This window comes from Epinephelus fuscoguttatus, linkage group LG10, assembly GCF_011397635.1.
Source record: "Epinephelus fuscoguttatus linkage group LG10, E.fuscoguttatus.final_Chr_v1".
Taxonomy (NCBI): Eukaryota; Metazoa; Chordata; class Actinopteri; order Perciformes; family Serranidae; genus Epinephelus; species Epinephelus fuscoguttatus.
Window position 1 is genome coordinate 2,727,024 of NC_064761.1, and position 18,308 is coordinate 2,745,331.

The window sequence follows — 18,308 nt, forward strand, 5'->3', positions numbered from 1 at the left end:
AGAGGGTAAATATGATTAAAAGAAAACCTGCATTACAAACTGAAGGTGTGGGATGTGGAAGAAGTGGACAGGAGACTTAGGAGGCAGCTAATGAAAGATGCTGTTGTGTTGCAATGTGGGAAATGTAGGATCCACTGTTTCTGGAGATTGACCTATATATAATATGTTTTGTCCTGAGAACTGGGGGTAGATATTCCTGGGCAAATACCAGGATCTCAGTTACTATTATTCAACCCTATCGCCAGATGTTTCTGCTCAGCTTGCTTTCAGAATTCAGATACTATACTGTACTATACATACTGTAAAATGAGAAATCAAAACCTGTGGGGAATGTCAAAATAATGACTGAAGTAGAAGATAACTAGGCTTGCATTCTGCAAAGGTGATTCCAGGTAATCTCTTTACTGAATAAAAAAGAGAAAGCACATGGCTTTGTAGTTTTAGATTTGTATGCATGTTTGTCTCTATAGATTCAAGCTGTATAGTTTTACTTCATACTGTCTGCACCTACAGGCCTTCAGACTTTTTTTTCCCTTCTAGAAGGAATGTATCTTAGTTGGTGATATTAGTATCTGTCTTTGTTTTCTCAGGTTCAGTTGGAGATTGTTTTCTAGGTTTATGGTTTTTGATTTTTCCTTGTAGCATTCAGTTATGTTTAGTGCTCGGTGCTTCCTGTTTTATTTTGTTATGCTTGCCTCATGTGCTATGTCTTGCTTAACTTGCTGCCTTGTCTGTTTTTTACCACACCTGTGCTCCATGAGATTATTAGCTCCTGTGTCCAATTATCCCTGCTCTCCTTGTGTAGTAACTCCCTGTGTTCCCATTGTCTTTTGTCAGTCTCTCTTTCTGTCTTATTGTGTCATACGGATTACTGTTAATTTATCATGTTGATCTGTTCTGTACGACATCTATTGCACATCTGTCCGTCCTGGAAGAGGGATCCCTCCTCAGTTGCTCTTCCTGAGGTTTCTACCGTTTTTTTTGCCCCCGTTAAAGGGGTTTTTTGGAGAGATTTTCCTTATCCGCTGCGAGGGTTCAAAGGACAGAGGGATGTCGTATGCTATAAAGACCTGTGAGGCAAATTGTGATTTGTGATATTGGGCTTTATAAATAAAATTGATTGATTGATTGAGTCTGTCATCACTCCTTGTGCCAAGAGGTCTTGCTTTTTTTTGTGGCTGTGTTTTAGTGTTCCTGTTTTTGTTGACTTCTTGCTGTAATTTTATTTTTTGGACATTAAATCACCCGTTCTGCTATTCTTGAATTCTGACACATATAGAGGGTTCTAACAAATTACTGTAACCCATGTCGCTTTACTTCCTTAGAAAAAAGGCTGGTGATAGAGAATAAGTCAAGGGAGCACCAAAGTTATAGAATTGATTTCTCTGGACACTATGGATATCTGTACCAAATTTCACAGCAATCCATCCAACAGTTGTTATTTTTCAGTGTGGACCATTTTCAGTGTGGACCAGCAGACCAACATTGCCAAGTGTAGGGTCTCCTGAAGTATGACTAAAAAGTTGACTTCCTCTGGGTGGAAAGACACCAACAGCATTGATTTAGCAACTCAAGAATGTCAGACATAGTTGGTGCTTCTCAAAGTCAAGGAGGGATCCTTAACAGCTGAATGTCAAGGAGGCCAGACGTCATCGAATCCCACCAAAATACTGTTCCAATGTCAAGGATCCCTCCTGTACTGTAACTTTTATTCTTGTATTTTATGACTGTCTTAGTGTTTTTTAACTTTTAATTTTCTATTGCCTAGTTCTTTAATGTACTGTTTTGAAATGTCCTTTTATAACATTTCTTTTGCACCTTGTGTAGATGCTCTTGATGTTTTATGTAAAGCACTGAATTTTCAGCAACAAAGAATTGCTTTGTTGCTGAAAAATGTGCTATATAAATAAACTTGCCTTGCCTTCGAATTCTACCGAGGACGGAGCACTTCCTTTAGAGAATTTTCAAGGATGCGTGTGTGTATCCTCAGCAGGTGTGAAGGACCCACAATTCTTTTTGCACAATTTGCCAGATTTGAAGGTAGGACCTCCTCAGTGATGCACACATGGGCACTCGCTTGCCTGTTACAATGTGTGTTCACTGAACGTTAGGAAGGAGTCTTACCTAGCCTCTGAAGGATCTGGCTTGGAAGGACTTGTCCCATCAGGGAGACAAGCTTGACCTCCAAGTAATTAAATTACTCATATTGAACATTAATATAAGGGTGCCCCTACTTTAGAGTTAGCAACACAAAGTATAATGGAAGGGCTGACCGGCTCCTGATCTTTGTTTCTTGTTAGTTTTCGGTCAGAAATAAAGTTCCTCTTAAGTTGCACTAACTTGAAGTGTGTGTGTTTATGCTAAATGGCTAAAAGTTAAATGTATACAAAGTACGCCTGACTGATCGAAAAGACTGGAACAAGAAAAACAATGACGTTATTTCCACTACTTCTTCTCTTTCCACAGTTAAGTGGAAATTTCCCTTGGTTTTTGTAATGGTGCCATATTTGTTCCATTGGGAAACAAATCCTGATGAAGTCTGATCTCACTGCTCTTCCAAATACCCACAAAACACTCTCAGCTCAATGAGGGTATAATAACTGCTGTGCTAACATTGACATTTATTGCTGGGTTCTGATTTATTAGTTTGTTTTTCAGTTCTCAAAAAGGCCTCATCACAGAAAAAGTGAACGGATGGATGGATAAATTAATATTTTTGAGGGGAAACTGCACCAGAAGGGTTTCATTATGATTTGCTCTGTGTAAGAAATCACCCCATTCTTTTCTCCTTCTCTGCAGACACATCATGACTGAGCTGATTGAAACAGAGAGGCTATACGTGGAGGAACTGCAAAGCATCATGGAGGTACTGTATGTCTACTGGCTCCACATTTTTACATTGCATCATAGAATACACTGTCAAGTTAGATTTTTCTATGCAGACCTTAATCTCTGCTCTCAACACTGTTTTTGAATGTTTAACATGCCCCCTTAACTCATTAAAGGACCATTCCAGTAAATTACCACTTGGCTCTTATTTTGCATAGTCATTGGCTATTTACTAACATTCCCTTAATTTTCCATTGCTGTGCAAAAACAGTAACAAGAAACTGATAGAATATTATTGATGTTTCATTTTTGCTCACTTTTGGTTTTAATAATAACAATAATAATAATAATAATAATAATACATTTTACAGTTTTTTAAAAGTCATAAAATAGAACAAGTCAGAATAAAAAACAGCAATAGTATAAATCGCACAAACTTATACATTAAAAGCTAATTTAAAAAGGTGAGTTTTGAGCATGGTCTTGAATGTTGGGAGGTGCGTGCAGATACGGATGGGCTTGGAGAGTGAGTTCCAGAGGGAGGGGGCAGCGATGGAAAAGGCCCTGTCCCCCCAGGTTCGGTGCTTGGTCCGTGCAGGTAGTGAGAGGAGATTTCCTTCGGATGAGTGGAAGTCGCGGAAGGGGGTGTGGTGGTGGAGTAGGTGTGTGAGGTGGGAGGGGGCCTGGTTGTTGAGTGCTTTGTGTGTGTGAGGAGGAGGATTTTATGAGGGGCCATACAAGACATATTTCATTCTCACCCTCTCAAACACATACATTCTCCTTACACATACATATATTTTCAGTCTCATATTTATACATATTCACTCACACATTCATATATTTTTACTCACACATTTATACATTTTCACTCTCATATTCATATATTTTATGCACACATTCATACACTTTGCTCTCATGCACATGCAATCATGTATACATTTAATACTATAAGTAATATATGTATGTAAAAGGAAAATGTATGTATGTTGAAAGAAAATATATGTAAATGTAAGAGAAGAATGCATGCATGTGTGAGTGAGAGTATAGTGGAAACGGAAGGAGTATTGGAAACGGAAGGCAGTCCATTTATCGTCTACATCCGGTACAGTAGGTGGCGCTATACCCCTAATGAGCAATGGTTGCAACACGCCATAAAACCAAACGAGGAAGAAGAATTTATCGCGCTGTGATTGGCTGAGAAGGATGTTATTGACGTGGGTCTGCTGTGGTGAAACTACAATGTTCTGAAGATGGACTACAAAATGCACACGATGAGAACGTATGGGGCGTACGTTCTCATCGTGTTGTTTCATGCAGGATATATAAACGTGGACAACACGGTGAAAGATATTGTTTAATTACTAAGGTCGGAATTGAATTTAAAAAAGGAATATAGGCTACCAGCGACACACTGAAACGAAATTGTCATATGGAGAATGTTTGCTCACACTCACCCATCTGAATCCCAAGTAGTAAAATGAATTAATGATATTACTAAAGGCTGGCAATACAACAACGCTCAAATGAATAAATGACTGATGCAAACTGAGCATATGTTACGGTGCGTGTCCCCTCCGTCCACAGGTGTGTTCAACTTGTTTGTTTTATAACAGGATAAACAAATATTAAATGCATTATTTTGTTTTTCCGTGTGAATAAAAAAAAATGGAAATCCACGTTCTTTTTCCATTTTCTTCTTCAAATGGGCAACTGGAGTTGAAATGAGACCACAACCAGTAATTAACTTGTGTTTGGCCTAGGGCTGTACGGTATATGCGGTAGACGGTAGAAATGATATAAATTTGGCCCACGGTAGAGATTTGCGCTCTACCGTCCGATCGTCGATGACGTCATCGCACCTGCCTCAGTGTGAAAATGGCTGCGAGCACAGAGACAGCAGAGCAAGAGGAGCTGGTTCAGGTCCGTGATTTAGCGTAGCGCGTGCAACATGTGTTGCTGGAGAACTTGTGAGTGAGTGAGTGAGTTAATGTCTTATGAACAGCCCTGGACTTCTCAGACTCTTTTAGCGACTTACCGCTCAGAGGGAACTCATTCAGTGTCTCCTCTGGCAGCAGCACAGCGTCTCTCCCTCTCCTCTCTCGCCGTGCGCACACGGGAGTTGGTTTTCGGCAAGAGAGTTTGTCATAAACCTTTGGTAATGTTAAACCTATGTGACGCTAGGGGCTCCACAAAAAACTCCATATGTGAATGTGTGATAGTTGTGGTATCATAGCAGCCTGTGACAGGTTACAGCGTGATGATTAGAGGAGAAATGGCAGAGCATAAAGGTCCAGGTGGAAAAAACACAACTCAGTCATTTAGGATTTTGCTAAAAGAAGGAAATTACCTTTTGATATAGATCCCAGGGGACATTTTGCACCATAGAGTCCTGGGTTTTAATTTTGAGTTTTGAGATCTGCATTCTGCATAATAAATGCTCTAAAAAATACATTATATCTTTGCTTTTGTTGTTGTTGTTTATTTTATCAATTTAGCTTTGCTAAGGGACTACAAAACCCATTCAGAAACACTTATAACTTTTACACTTAAATTTATACTGCAATATATACCGTTCCTGTGAAGGGATTCGATTTATACCGTGATATACATTTTAGGTCATACCGCCCAGCCCTAGTTTGGCCTTTATTGTTAAATCAATATTATGTGCCCCTACTGCATAGATAGACAGATAAATAACAAATGATAATAATAATAATAATAAAAGGAACACTGCTGTGCCTCGTGCGTAAATGCGCACAGCGTGTCTCTTTATGGGGAAATGCGCTTATTGTTTCTGCTGTGGGGTGGGGTGCTCGCTGCAGGTATTTAATAACCTCAGGCAGATATCTTTTAACATTACAGTCTTTTGTATTTTTTGTTATGATCCTTCCACTATAGCTCTGCAGGGAAACACTGTAAAGGGGAAAAAAAAGTGGGAAGCAGTAACTTCACTGATTATTTAAATCTCCAGATACGCCAAGTATATGCGCATTTACGCACAAGGCACAGCAACGTTACTTCATTGATTATCTATCTATTTTTTTACATTCAATTTTATTTATATAGTGCCAAATCACAACAAAAGTCATCTCAGGGCACTTTACACATAGAGCAGGTCTAGATAATACTCTTGAATCTATCTATCTATCTATCTATCTATCTATCTAGGCCATAAGCATAGCCGATGCCAATGTTTTGAGATGCAGAGGGGCACATAATATAGATATAACAATAAAGGCAAAAAAACAAGTAGGTTTCTTGTTTTGGTTTAATTTCTATATCAATTAGCCATTTGAAGACGAAAATGGGAAAAGCACGTGGATTTCCGTTTTTTCTCATTCACACGAAAATCAGAAAATTAAAATGATGCATTGTATATTTGTATATTTGTTTATCCTGTTATAAAAGAAGTTAAACAAAGCTGTGGACGGAGGGTACACCAATAGTAGCGAAACGTTCATAGTTCGCATCTAAGTTTAACATAATGTTGAAAGTTGGAAAAATATATATGAACAAGTTATGGCATGAGATGTATAATGCTTCATAAACAGCGGTAACTTAGATGGTGATCTCCTTCCTTTCTTGGTCATGTTGATCTTTTTCTTTCCTAATCATTTGAGTTTGTGAATGGTATGTAAATATTGCCACCACAATGACTTGTGGGATGGAATTATCTCCTTTCGCTTAGAAAGGTCTGATGTATCCTATGCTAAAGGAGATCTGACAGGAAACATTGAACCTCCTTTCCTTAGTGTTTAGAGAATTCAAACAGCTCTTATCATGGTCTATTGAAGTTTATTGAGGAGTTTGAATGATGAGCCATAGAGGATGCTATTGCAATAGTCCAGTCTGGATGTGATAAATGCGTGGATGAGGGTTTCTGCAGCAGAGAAGGTGAGTGAGGGGCGGAGACAGGCGATGTTCTTGAGGTGGAAGAAGGCAGTCCTGGTGGTGTGATTGTTTTGGTGGTCAAACCATAGCTGGCTGTTGAAGATGATTCCTAGGTTGTGGTTGAGTGTTGAGGGAGACATAGTGCAGTTATCGAAAGTGCGGCAGAGGTTGTGGATGGCTTTGGTATTTCCATATAAGGTGGTTAAAATAATCTGGCTAATCTGGCCGCAGTGCCTCTTGCCCTGTTAGATATTAACGTAGCAATAAAAAGAATACCCAAATTGTAATAAATGAAATATGTCCTTTGCATTAAGATCAATATTTACCAGTAACCAGTACCAGTGACATTTAACATGTCTGAATTAAGCATGGGGGTTGCATTGATGATAAAATTACATCTATACAATATATGCACATACATTGATCATCTTAAACTTTAAAACCACTGACAGGTGAAGTGAACAACAGCATCAATCATCTTGTTATTATGGAATGTTCTGCTGGGAAACTTTAGGTCCTGGTGTAGACTAAGTACCTCCGCCACTGCAACGATACTCCCTGATGGCAATGATCCCACCAGCAAGACAATGCACCATGCCACACCATAAAAACTGCTCAGGAATGGCAGAGTAACATGACAAAGAGCTTAAGGCATCCACCTGGCCTCCAAATTTCCCAGATCCCCATCTGATTGAGCAATTGTGGGACATGCTGGTACCCCAGAGGTACCCCCTTTCCATAGGGGGTCAACCTTGGATTGGACTTGGCTCTGACGTGTCATGGACACCGGACCTCTGAGGATGTCCTGTGGTGTCTGACACTGGATTATTGGTGGTGGTTTCTTTGAATTCTGTGGGTTGTAAGAAGATATACCAGCACATCCCACGAATGTTTGATCAGGTTGGGGTCTGTGGAATTTTGAGGCCAGAGGCCAGTACCACAAAGCCAGTTCAACTTACCCAGGATATCTTCTCGTTATGTGGTTTGAATAACCCAAACACTGGCCGTCTGGATAACAAGTACTACGAAGCTGGTTATCAACTAGTTCAGTCAGCTCTTTCCTATCCAACCACATGTGTCTTCACGTGAAAGGGGCGGGGCTGGTAATTGCATCATCGTCAGAACCGTGAATGAAGTAGGCTGCTTCAAATGATACATCATGAAACGGTAGTGAAAGTGTCTAAGAGACTACGAGACAGTAAAATGTCAGTGGTGTGGGATGTAATTGATACTCTCTAATCTTAAAATGGAAAATCTAGAAACATCCATTCAAAAATTCACCGTCATCCAAGACTTAAATTACGTGCGGGTATTACTGAGCTCTGGGCCTTTGTGACATTAGTATAGAGTATCTTCTGCTGTTTAGTTGGATGATGATAATACTACTCTGAATATGTCACATAAAATACTTTAAAGTAATACCAGACTGTTTCTGCTGCTGAAGTAAAGGGTGGAAAAGTAGTTAATGACTGATGAGGTCCATCTGACTGAAATGTCACATTTATAATAATGGGAGCCAATTAACAGTGTGTAGATTATTTTACTAATAAAATATTGTCTGTTTTATCCTAGTTCTCATCACACAGGTGTCACAAGTTATTTTGAGCTGCAGTGATGGAATCAGAGTGTAAAAGTAGCAGCACTATCACTGCCGGCTAAAATAAATTTCAAATAGTGCTCAAATCATGTGTTCAGTGTGTAAACGATCTCTGTGTTTGTTAGAAGCTCTGTTTTACAATCAGTGGAAACCAGTGGTGGCTGCTGGTCTTTTTAAACAGGGGAAGCTCACTTTAAGTTTACATCATAAAATTTGTCATATTGTAGCGAGGCAGTAACTTATAAAAGGAACATTTAATTGAGGCTGTTTTTTCAACCACACTCATGCCATAGAACCACAGCAAAACACACCTTAATGATTTTCAGATGGGTTTAAACACCTGAACTGTGTCTACACCACCAGAACTGATTTTCTTTCAAAATAAGTTTCCCTGAAAGGAGCTGCACCTTAACACTGGCCCAGGTAACAAACAGTGGTATATAGCAACATTCTCTGAACATTTTAAATATTACTGAAACACACATTTATTTATATATAAATTCTGCCCTCCGCTCCTTTTGCAGAAAATGGTCTGTGACCCTGTTATACCAACTGCACACACACAACACAACTGCAGCTTTGTGATTCAATGAACAAACGAACTAACTAACGACACTAAACAGGGTACAAACTCAATAACGCAACATTTGTCTTTTATTTACAGTGTGTGTTGTGTGTGTACTGTACAAAAGGTGAAAATGAGCTATATCGTTTATGGAAATAAGGAACTCTGACAGAAGACTCCACCCACCGATGGCGGTGCTGTCAATCACAAAGGGGTTCCGCCTTTTAGACAATTCCTCCAATCATCATGCATACACTGTGTGTCCTCTCCCGCCTACCACTCCATTAGGTCCCAGGGAAGCTGAGCCTCCCTGGAAGTGACAATTTTGTCGCATTTCTCCAATGACCGTGTTGCTTTGCTGCATGAAAAAAACCTGCTCAGCGCTGTCTCATAGGAATGCTTGGAGGCTCCGCGTCCACCGTGCTGACACGAGAATGTATGACAGGGAGGTTGCGTTTGAAAACTGGTGATAAACAGCTGACGTTTGAACATCATAGTCATGATGTTAAACACATCCTAGTGCACGTTTAATGCAATGTAAATTCTTATTTTAGTATAAATTCAATAGTGCATATTTGACCATTTCTTCTATGGCTCAGCCTCCTTTGTTGTCTCAGAGCAATCGCCCCTGGTGGAAACAGAGCCCTGGAACAATGAAGTGATTCTACTGATCTATAACAATATATAGGCTCCTCTTTTTTACCTGTCGCTCCGGACTTTCTTTCGTGGATACTTTTTTCCTCTTTGATCTGACTGGTCAGATTTCGGGATGTTGTGATTTCATACCCTGAGGTTAACCTGCTCTGGAGTAGGTTAGCTGTCGAGCTCAAGTTACCACAGTGATTTATTCCAGTAAAAAAACAGAACGAGCTTCATAGTACTGAAAACCCAGAGTTAACCCTGAAGTTACCCTGCTAACTCCAAATCCTGCTTTGTAATACAGTCCTCAGCTTGATGCCTTGAGCTCTTTGTTACGTTCCTTGGACCATTCCTGCAGTTTCTGTGGTGTGACATGGTGCATTGTCCTGTTGGGGGGCACTGCCAGTGAGGACTGCCATTTTAATGTACACCCAACGTACGTGGTCCGCAACAGTGTTTTTGTGGGTGGTGCGTGTCAAGTGGCATCCACATGAATGCCAGTGCCAAAAATTTCTCAGCAGAACATTGCATATATACAGTGGTGGAAAAAAGTTTTTGGACACCCTTAAAATTTTACACAATCTCAAATATTATCATGAAATATTTGTGGAAAAATCTTTTTTGTGTTTCAAAAGGTGTGGCTGCATTAGACAGATACAAACAAATACAAATTATATTGTTTTGTTTATTGTTTACAAGAAAAACTAACAAAACTAAATTCTTGACAGTTTCAATATGTCAGTTCTCAACATTGTCGGTATCAAAGTCAACAAATAACAGAGAATGTGTTCAAAACTGAACAAAAAATAAATAAACCATCACATCATCAAATTAATATTTAGTAGTCCTGCCATCGGCACGTAGTAGCTCTAATCCTGGCTGGCATGTTCCCCACGAGCCTTTGACACTGTTGAGGGGTAATCTTGTCCCGTTCTTCTTGAATTACTGCTTTTAATTCTTCTAAATTCTTTGGTTTATGCTTTGAAAAAGACCTTTTGATAATCCACCACAGATTTTCAATGGGGCTCATGTCCGGGGATTGAGCTGGCCACTCTAAGACCTGGATACTGTGCTCCTGCAGCCAAGTTCTACTGGCCTTGGATGTGTGGCAAGGGGCATTATCTTGTTGAAACATCCAGTTTTTACCTCGACGGAACAGTGCGCGCAGAAGGGAGCATGTGGGTTTCGAGAATGGTACAATACTTGGTAGAGTTCAATGTGCCATCACAGACAGTGAGATGACCAACACCAGCAGCACTCATGCATCCCCAAACCATGATACTGCCTCCACCATGCTTGACAGTAGGTACTGTACATGCTGGAGATAATGCTTCACCTGGCCTTCTGCGTACCCTCACATTAGTAGGAGGAAGATAAAGCTGGAAACTGGACTCATCTGACCAGAAAATCTTCTTCCAATTCCTGGCTGTCCAGTTCTTGTGTGCCTGGGCCCAACGACGCTGGGCTAACCTCTGTCTCTCATTGATCAGGGGCTTCTTGATAGCCTTGTAGGACCTTAAGCCATGATCTAAAAGTCAGCCACGTACAGTGCAGGTGGAACACTGGACACCAGTTTGGTTTGACCACTGCTGCTGAAGCTCCTGTGATGTCATTTGGCGGTTTTGCCTGAACATGCGGATCAGGATGCGGTCATTTCTTGCTGAAGAAACCCTTGGACGCCCAGATCTTGGTTTTGTCTTCCAAGCTGTTGGTTCGTCTGTATTTCTGCAGAGTGTATCCAACTGCTGAAGGACTGCATCTGCACTTCCTGGCTATCTGGCGGCAGCTGTACCCTCCCTGGCTGAGAATCTTTATCTTCAGGCGTGTTTCCTGCATTAGGTTCCTTGTTTTAGCCATTTTTGTATCTGAAGAACTTTCAAATGTGCTGGCTTTATGTAGACACGAAGCTTGGCAACAAAAATTGTGTCTTTTAATAAAAAGACGTGCAAGGTACCCAGGGTGCCTTAGTTGTTGACATTCTTGGGTGCCGTGTCAACTTCTGCCTGTTACATGTCTGTGCTTACAGGAAATAGTCAGTTTTTATAAAGTCTTCTTCAAAAATAAATGCGCTACACCGGTACAACACTGCAAATTGATGTTTTTGTCCTTCTACAACAAATGCACATGGTTACCTTTTGCCAACACACGCACGTGGCTGGAAAAACAGAGCAGGGTTTGGATTTACAATCTTATGGGAGCTGAATACCTGCCTCCTAGGTGTAAGTCGGTGGTTGTTGGACCCATCCACCATCCCTTACGCCTGCCCTACTTGGACTTCCACTACCTTAAGTTTTGTTGTTGTCCTGCCGCATGTCCCCTCGATGCCACCAGGTGCCGTTGAACAATAAAGGTGACCAACTGCGCATCGTGCCAACTTGAAAGGACGTTTTTTTTTGCTGACGCCGGAAGTCACAGACCAAGTGCCAGTTTTTGATGACTTTGGAGTGAGACAGGGTTGCAAACATATACAAACATTTGATTGTTTCCGATTCTAAAATCTCAGAGTTTGCTACTTCTCCTTGTTTTAACATTAAAGCAAATTGAATATCTTTTGGCTTTGGACTGCTAGTCAGAGAAAACAAGATATCACCTTATACTCTGAGGAACTGTGACAAGCATTTCTTTCTTCCTTTTTTTTTTTTTTACTGTTTTCCAGTGTTTTATAGACGGAGCAATGAATTGATGAATATAGGGGGACTTAAATGATATAAAATTGCATTTCCCTAACATTTGCAGCTTTCCTTTGACCTTCTCTGCCTTGTTACTCACAGATCTTTTAGACTCTACACCACTAGTTTTTGACGCAGACTTTAGCTTAAAAACTTATCTCCAAGCCCAAGAAGAGATACCCCAGTGATGTCACATGAGCTGTTGTCTCAGACTAGGTTAGTGGAACCTATATTAACTCAGTGACTTTTTGCACTTTATGTTTTCGCTGAGCTCTTATGATCTGAATGTTAACTGAGGAGTGACTACTTCTGTGAAGTCTTTTTTTTCTGTATTTCTTATTTTCCCGACTGTTATTTGTTATAGTTGCTGATATCTCCCTAGAATTAGCTTCCTAAGTGAACACTCTTGAGACTGAATTTACGTCTGATCATTGGTCCGGGTTTTCCCGTGTGAGGCTTTGAAGATACCAGATCTATTAAAGTATTCATGCATAATAATACCAAATTAATAACTTCAAAAAAAAAAAAAAAAAAAATTCTTTTTTTTTTTTTGTTGTTGTTGTTCTCCCTTTGCTTCTCTTTGCTACCTGCCAAGCAGATACCCAGGGTGACTTGTGTTTTTGTTGAATGTGTAGTGGTAATTATTAGAGAGTAGAAAATTGTCTCACTTACAGCAGACTAACACACTAACAGAGTAGGTTAGGAAGGACAACATTGTAACACTGCAGCTTGTAAGCCACAGGTTGAAACCTCATGCCTGTGCACCTGCATCAGCGTTCTAGTCTTCTGTATTTACAGAACTCTTGTAAGACCCACTGGGTAGGACACATTCACCACCAGTAGAATGTACTCCCAAACACCCCAGGTGGGCGGAGCCGAAGCTCCTAAGAGGTCACTCGAGCCAGTCCTGAGGGACGTGGTCGTGGCATTCCTTCGCCTCCCCTCAGAAGAAAAGGACAGGCTTGACAGTTATGACAATGAAGACTGTCATTCGGCGCTACAGGAACTCGCCAACAACAAGTGGATTATGCCAACAACTCGGCAGATAAGCCAGAGCGCACCATCCAAGACGTGGTGGGCGAAATGTTCCTTGTGTATCAGCGCAAAACTCATCTGCAAGCAGCGGAACAACAAGCACAGATTGCCCAGCTGCAGCGGGAAAACGCCAGCCTGCAGCGCGAAGCACAGAGAGCCCGGGCTGAGTTTGACCAGGCGCAGGAAGACCTTGATCTCCTGCGTGCTGAGGTTTGTTCTGCTCAATGAAGAGCAGAACTTAAGCATGGAGAAGACCGGCCTGGCCAGGTAAGTCTAGCTGTCGGCTTGAAGGCTGAAGAAATGCATAGCAGCCTTCCTGAGCTAGATGAAATCGCTCCTAGTGGCCCCAGCCACCATTCCTTTCCATCGGGGAACCCGCACGATCGGGAACCCCGACCCTCGCTGATAAGCGAGGCTGCTTTGTCGCGGAGGATGGAAGCTGCACAGCTGTCCAACCCCACACGCCAGGAGGCGCGTGCTAGAAGTCGAGCACACTTTAGCAGCGCAACCTCCAATTTAGTTGTTGTAGACGACTATCAAGCACCCCCATCAGGTCGCTCATGGGAGGACAGCGCTCCACGCTGTGGGGCCGCACCCCCTTCAACTCCCAGTCACCCCCGTTTCAACATAAAGGGGGGAGACTATCCCCACGCCCGAGGTGGCGTGGACGACTCAAGACGATCCTTAACCCGGGAGCTGGGCGCATCGCGTAGCCCACGCCGGCACATCGACCGCACCCACTCCCCGCTGCCGCGGGGAAGGAGCCGTGCTTATCGCTACAGCGATCCGAGCAACTCAGGAAGCTCGGAATTGGATGGTCAACAGTCGTACCACAGTCGGGGCCTGCGTACCCGACAGCTTGAGTCTCTTGCCAAGGACATAGAGCGCTTCGACCTGAATAGCCCCGATGCCAACATCGAGGACTACTTCCGGGAAGTCGAACGCTGCCTTGTCGACTTACCTGACGCTACGTCAAGGGAAAAACTTAAGTTGGTCTGGAAGACCACGGCAAGGAGCGTCCATGTGTTCATGGAAACGCTTCCACCTAACACCCGAGACCGCTATGCAACGCTTCGGAAAGTGCTGTGCGAGGAATATTCACTGTACACTGACGAAGCCTCTGCCACCCTCGGCGCCTTTGCCATCTTGCAGAAGAAACATGAGCCCCCTCGAGAATACTTCAGGCACCTGAGAACTGCCTATTTCCAGGGTCGTAACGCACCAGGCCTGGAAGAAGATCATGCTTTCAAGTCCTTGTTCCTCCACAACCTCCATGAGAGCCTGCGTTACGACGTCACGATGCACTGCAGAACACGTGGGCTCACCATGCAAGAAATAAAGAAATATGCACAGCTGGCATGGGAAACGCGCATGCATCCCACTAGAGGTCGCGAGATCGACGCCAGGGTCCTGGGGATCCAAGCTTCGGAGGACGCCGACTTAGCACTGGAAGGAAGCGAGGTTCCTCGTGCTAGGATGGACGTCAGAGGTAGACCCCCGAAGCAGCGACCGCCTACCCAACAGGGTGGGCGGCGAAACCAGGGCGGTGGCAGCCATCCCCAACCCCAGAGCCAAACGAGAGCGTCACGGCCAGACACCTCTCAGCAGAGAGGGAGAGGCCGGTTCCAACAGGAACAATTGCAGGGACTTGGTAAAACCCTCCAGGGTACCGTAGTGACTGTCAATCTGCACTCCACCATCCTAAATAACACTTTGCATGCCTTGGGAACCTTGTCGGAAATTGTTAGAGAGGATGTGACATACGTGCAAGTAGTCAGAGATCTAATGCAGGACCTCCTCAGGGAGATTAACTCCTCAGTTAACAGCCTGAGCAACGGAAGGATTCCAGCTTTTCTGGTCCCCCTAGACCTAGTGACTCAGATCTTGAAATCTGCTACCACCACTGTTGTGCGTCCATCGCAGGTACACCTGGCATATAATCTTGGCAGCGCCATCCCGATCTCTGCAAACCCTCAAAGCTTAGAAATCGGATTCCTCTTCAACCTGCCCATCATAGAAAGACAGAACATATACAGACTTAAGTCAGTATTGAATGTTGGTTTCTGGAAGGGCAACACTCATATTCATTTAAAGACACCTACCTCACTCGCATATCATGACGATCACCCCTCACTCTACCTCATCCCAAACCTAGACATGTGCACTAAAACAAAAGACATCCACTGGGTTTGCCCAGGCAACCCTTTTGTCAGAGATGTCACTAACTACCTCTGCGGCTTAAGAGCCGCATCCCCCGAACAAAAGTGCCAAGCTAAAATGTCGGTCAAAGACGAACAAAAGGGACAAAAGTAGAACGAGCTGGTAATCAATGGCTCGTGAGCACACCCGCCACCGAAGCCTTAATGTCCTACGACCACCATGACATAGCCACTCAACTAACCCTACCCAATCAGACAGTGTTCTTGACGGTTCCTCAGGGAGCCACCATGCACATCAAGGAAGTTGTCCTCCATCACCTCAACCCCGACAGACACAAAGTGGAGATTGAGGTTATGGACGCCATCCAAGGGCACAACCTCACTATAGATGACACCCTTCAACAGCAGCTTCTGGCTGAAGGGACTAAATTGGTACAGCTTAGTCTAAAACCGACTGGACTGGCCACCACATTTAATAGTCGCCTAAGTAGGCCGTCATCTTACCAAGAACACCACATTAGCCTGGTTGCCCTCGGGCTCCTCCTTAGTGGCTGGGTCATCACCGCAATTATTGCACACATCATGTACAGACACATACAAATACTACAGACCAGACTGGACACCCTCCGAGTTGTTCAACCGCGATTTGCACACTAGTCTGTATCCACACCAGGGGTTAGCTCCAGCCCTCTCCAAGAGTAGGTCACTAACCCCTGACCACTTCCTGCTTTCTGCTTCCTTTCCTTCTCCTTCCTTTTCCAACTATTCCGAGGTTGTGAAGATAAGCCAAAAAGCAGCAAAGAATGTGGTTCATTGTGAAGTTTTGAAGTGATGTTTTTTTTTTTTCTCTCCTTTCTTTCTTTTCTTTTGGTTGTAAGAAATGTTTAGAGTTAGTAAGAAATCTGCCCAGAGATAGCCTCAAGTAATTGCCCAGATGCTAAAGTCCTCAATGCTCTATGAACTGTACGGACTAATCATCTTTTGGTTCCCAGGAACACATGGACTGTGAACTCAATTAACATCCAATTTAGGAACTGTCCGGCCCTACGTTGATCCAAAGACTGTGACCGTCACCCCCACTCTTCAGATCAAAGGGGGGGATGTTGTGCTGTACAAGGATTTCTAACAAAGGCCTACACTTTATCCATAAACTTTTGGGCCTACATGTAACAATCAAAGCCTGAGATGTTGGCGCCCAAAAGAACAAAGGAATCAGTCAACCCCCTTTCTCTGTGTGAATCAGCTGATTCAACCCCCAACACAGCACCCCAGCTGACCAGCAGAGGTCCCTTGAAATACACAGCTCCCATTGGGTGAAATCCGCCATGGCCAACCCCGCACCGATGACGTCACGCGGGGGTATATCATCACAAAGCATACCTGAGGGAAATGCTTCTGGCTGTGATCCTCATAGCCAATAGAAGTATCCACAACTGTTCCTAAAGCTTAGCAACTCGTCCCACATGGCAAACGCTTTAGAAAGAGTTATTACTGTGCACAGTTAGACGCGTTTTAGGCCTACGGATTTCCCTCGCTGGTCGAGCTGATCTCCTCTCCTCTCCCTCACTCTGTGTGCCGAGGAACACAGAGTAGCCCGGTACGAGACCACGGATTGACCCTCTCACCCGGATGCCCGCGGATGCGAAATTTGGTAGATAACAAGGACTGCCTGCTTCAAGAAGAAGGACAAGGACCCCCTTCTTTCCCCAAGTGATTCCCTGCTACGAGCCGGAATTAACTCGCCTCACCAAAGACTTGCCCCCTCGCCGAGGACCCGTTAGCCGCTGTGAGACGCTAACCACTTCACCTCTGCCGTAACAAAGGACACACGAGGAACGACCGACACATCACTCCACCTTCTGCAACAGTAAGAGGCTTTAGCTCTGGGCAGATATTAGTTATTGTGTGTTCTTTTTAAGTTTTGTAAGGGCTTGTTGATACGGACCGCCGCGTCCGAATTTGGCTGCATTGATATTGTAAAAATATTGCCTGTGTTGCTGCTGTCTGTTATTCTTCTGCCCGTTTGTGTCTGCTTGTAATACGTAGTGATCCGACCACGTCGGACCGCTATTGTGTCGCCCCGCACGCGGGATCGATCAGTACTTCGGCTGTGTTGGTTCAATGTCCAGATTCACGCCGCTCACCAGCTGAGCCGAGCACGTCTCTGCGTAACACAGAGGGTTACTGCATCTCAATACCGCCTGCGTGACCACACTTCTGAGTGCTTCCCTTTCTCTCTTCCTCTCTTCCACTAACCTACACTTGGAGTCGAGCAATTTGAACTTCCCTCTCTACCGGCTCCCCTCCTTTTTTGAGTCGCGTGCTTTCTTGGCGAGCCGCCATTGCGTGACGTAGCTTGCAGCGTCACAGCCGCCATCTTGCTACGCAAGACACACACACACCACACACACTCACACATTCTCGCTCACTCACCCACTTTCTTCCACACCCTCTCTCACACACACACATACATACACATACACACACACACACACATTCTCGCTCACTCACCCACTTTCTCCCACACTCTCATACACACCCACACACACACACACACACACACACACACACACACCCTTCTTGATGCTTGCTGGTTGATTCAGTAATGTTTTATAGTTGATAGGGTTTATAGAGCAATGTTGATGTTGGTTGTAAATTAATGTCATCAGTGTGAATAAACCCTGTTATACTGCAAAGAGAGGTTGCTTTGGTTTTTCATTGTATACTGTGATGAAGCTGGTTGACAAAGTCAGTGCCTGAGCTCCACTCCTTCCTGTTCATCTTATAGTTGCTGATATCTCCCTAGAATTAGCTTCCTAAGTGAACACTCTTGAGACTGAATTTACGTCTGATCATTGGTCCGGGTTTTCCCGGTGGTGCCCCGCTGTAAGCTAATTTGATTATTATGCTTATGTAATAATTAA

The 18,308-nt window shown here is 43.4% G+C and overlaps 1 protein-coding gene across 2 annotated transcripts in view; it reads left to right on the forward strand.

The window, feature by feature from the left end:
* Positions 1 to 18,308, forward strand: part of mcf2l2 (MCF.2 cell line derived transforming sequence-like 2) — a 259,329-nt gene that overhangs the window by 141,424 nt on the left and 99,597 nt on the right. For both annotated transcript variants that reach the window (XM_049588011.1, XM_049588012.1), the window contains exon 16: positions 2,800 to 2,866. In XM_049588011.1, the coding sequence (XP_049443968.1) occupies positions 2,800 to 2,866 (67 nt within the window). The remainder of the gene's footprint in view (positions 1 to 2,799; positions 2,867 to 18,308) is intronic.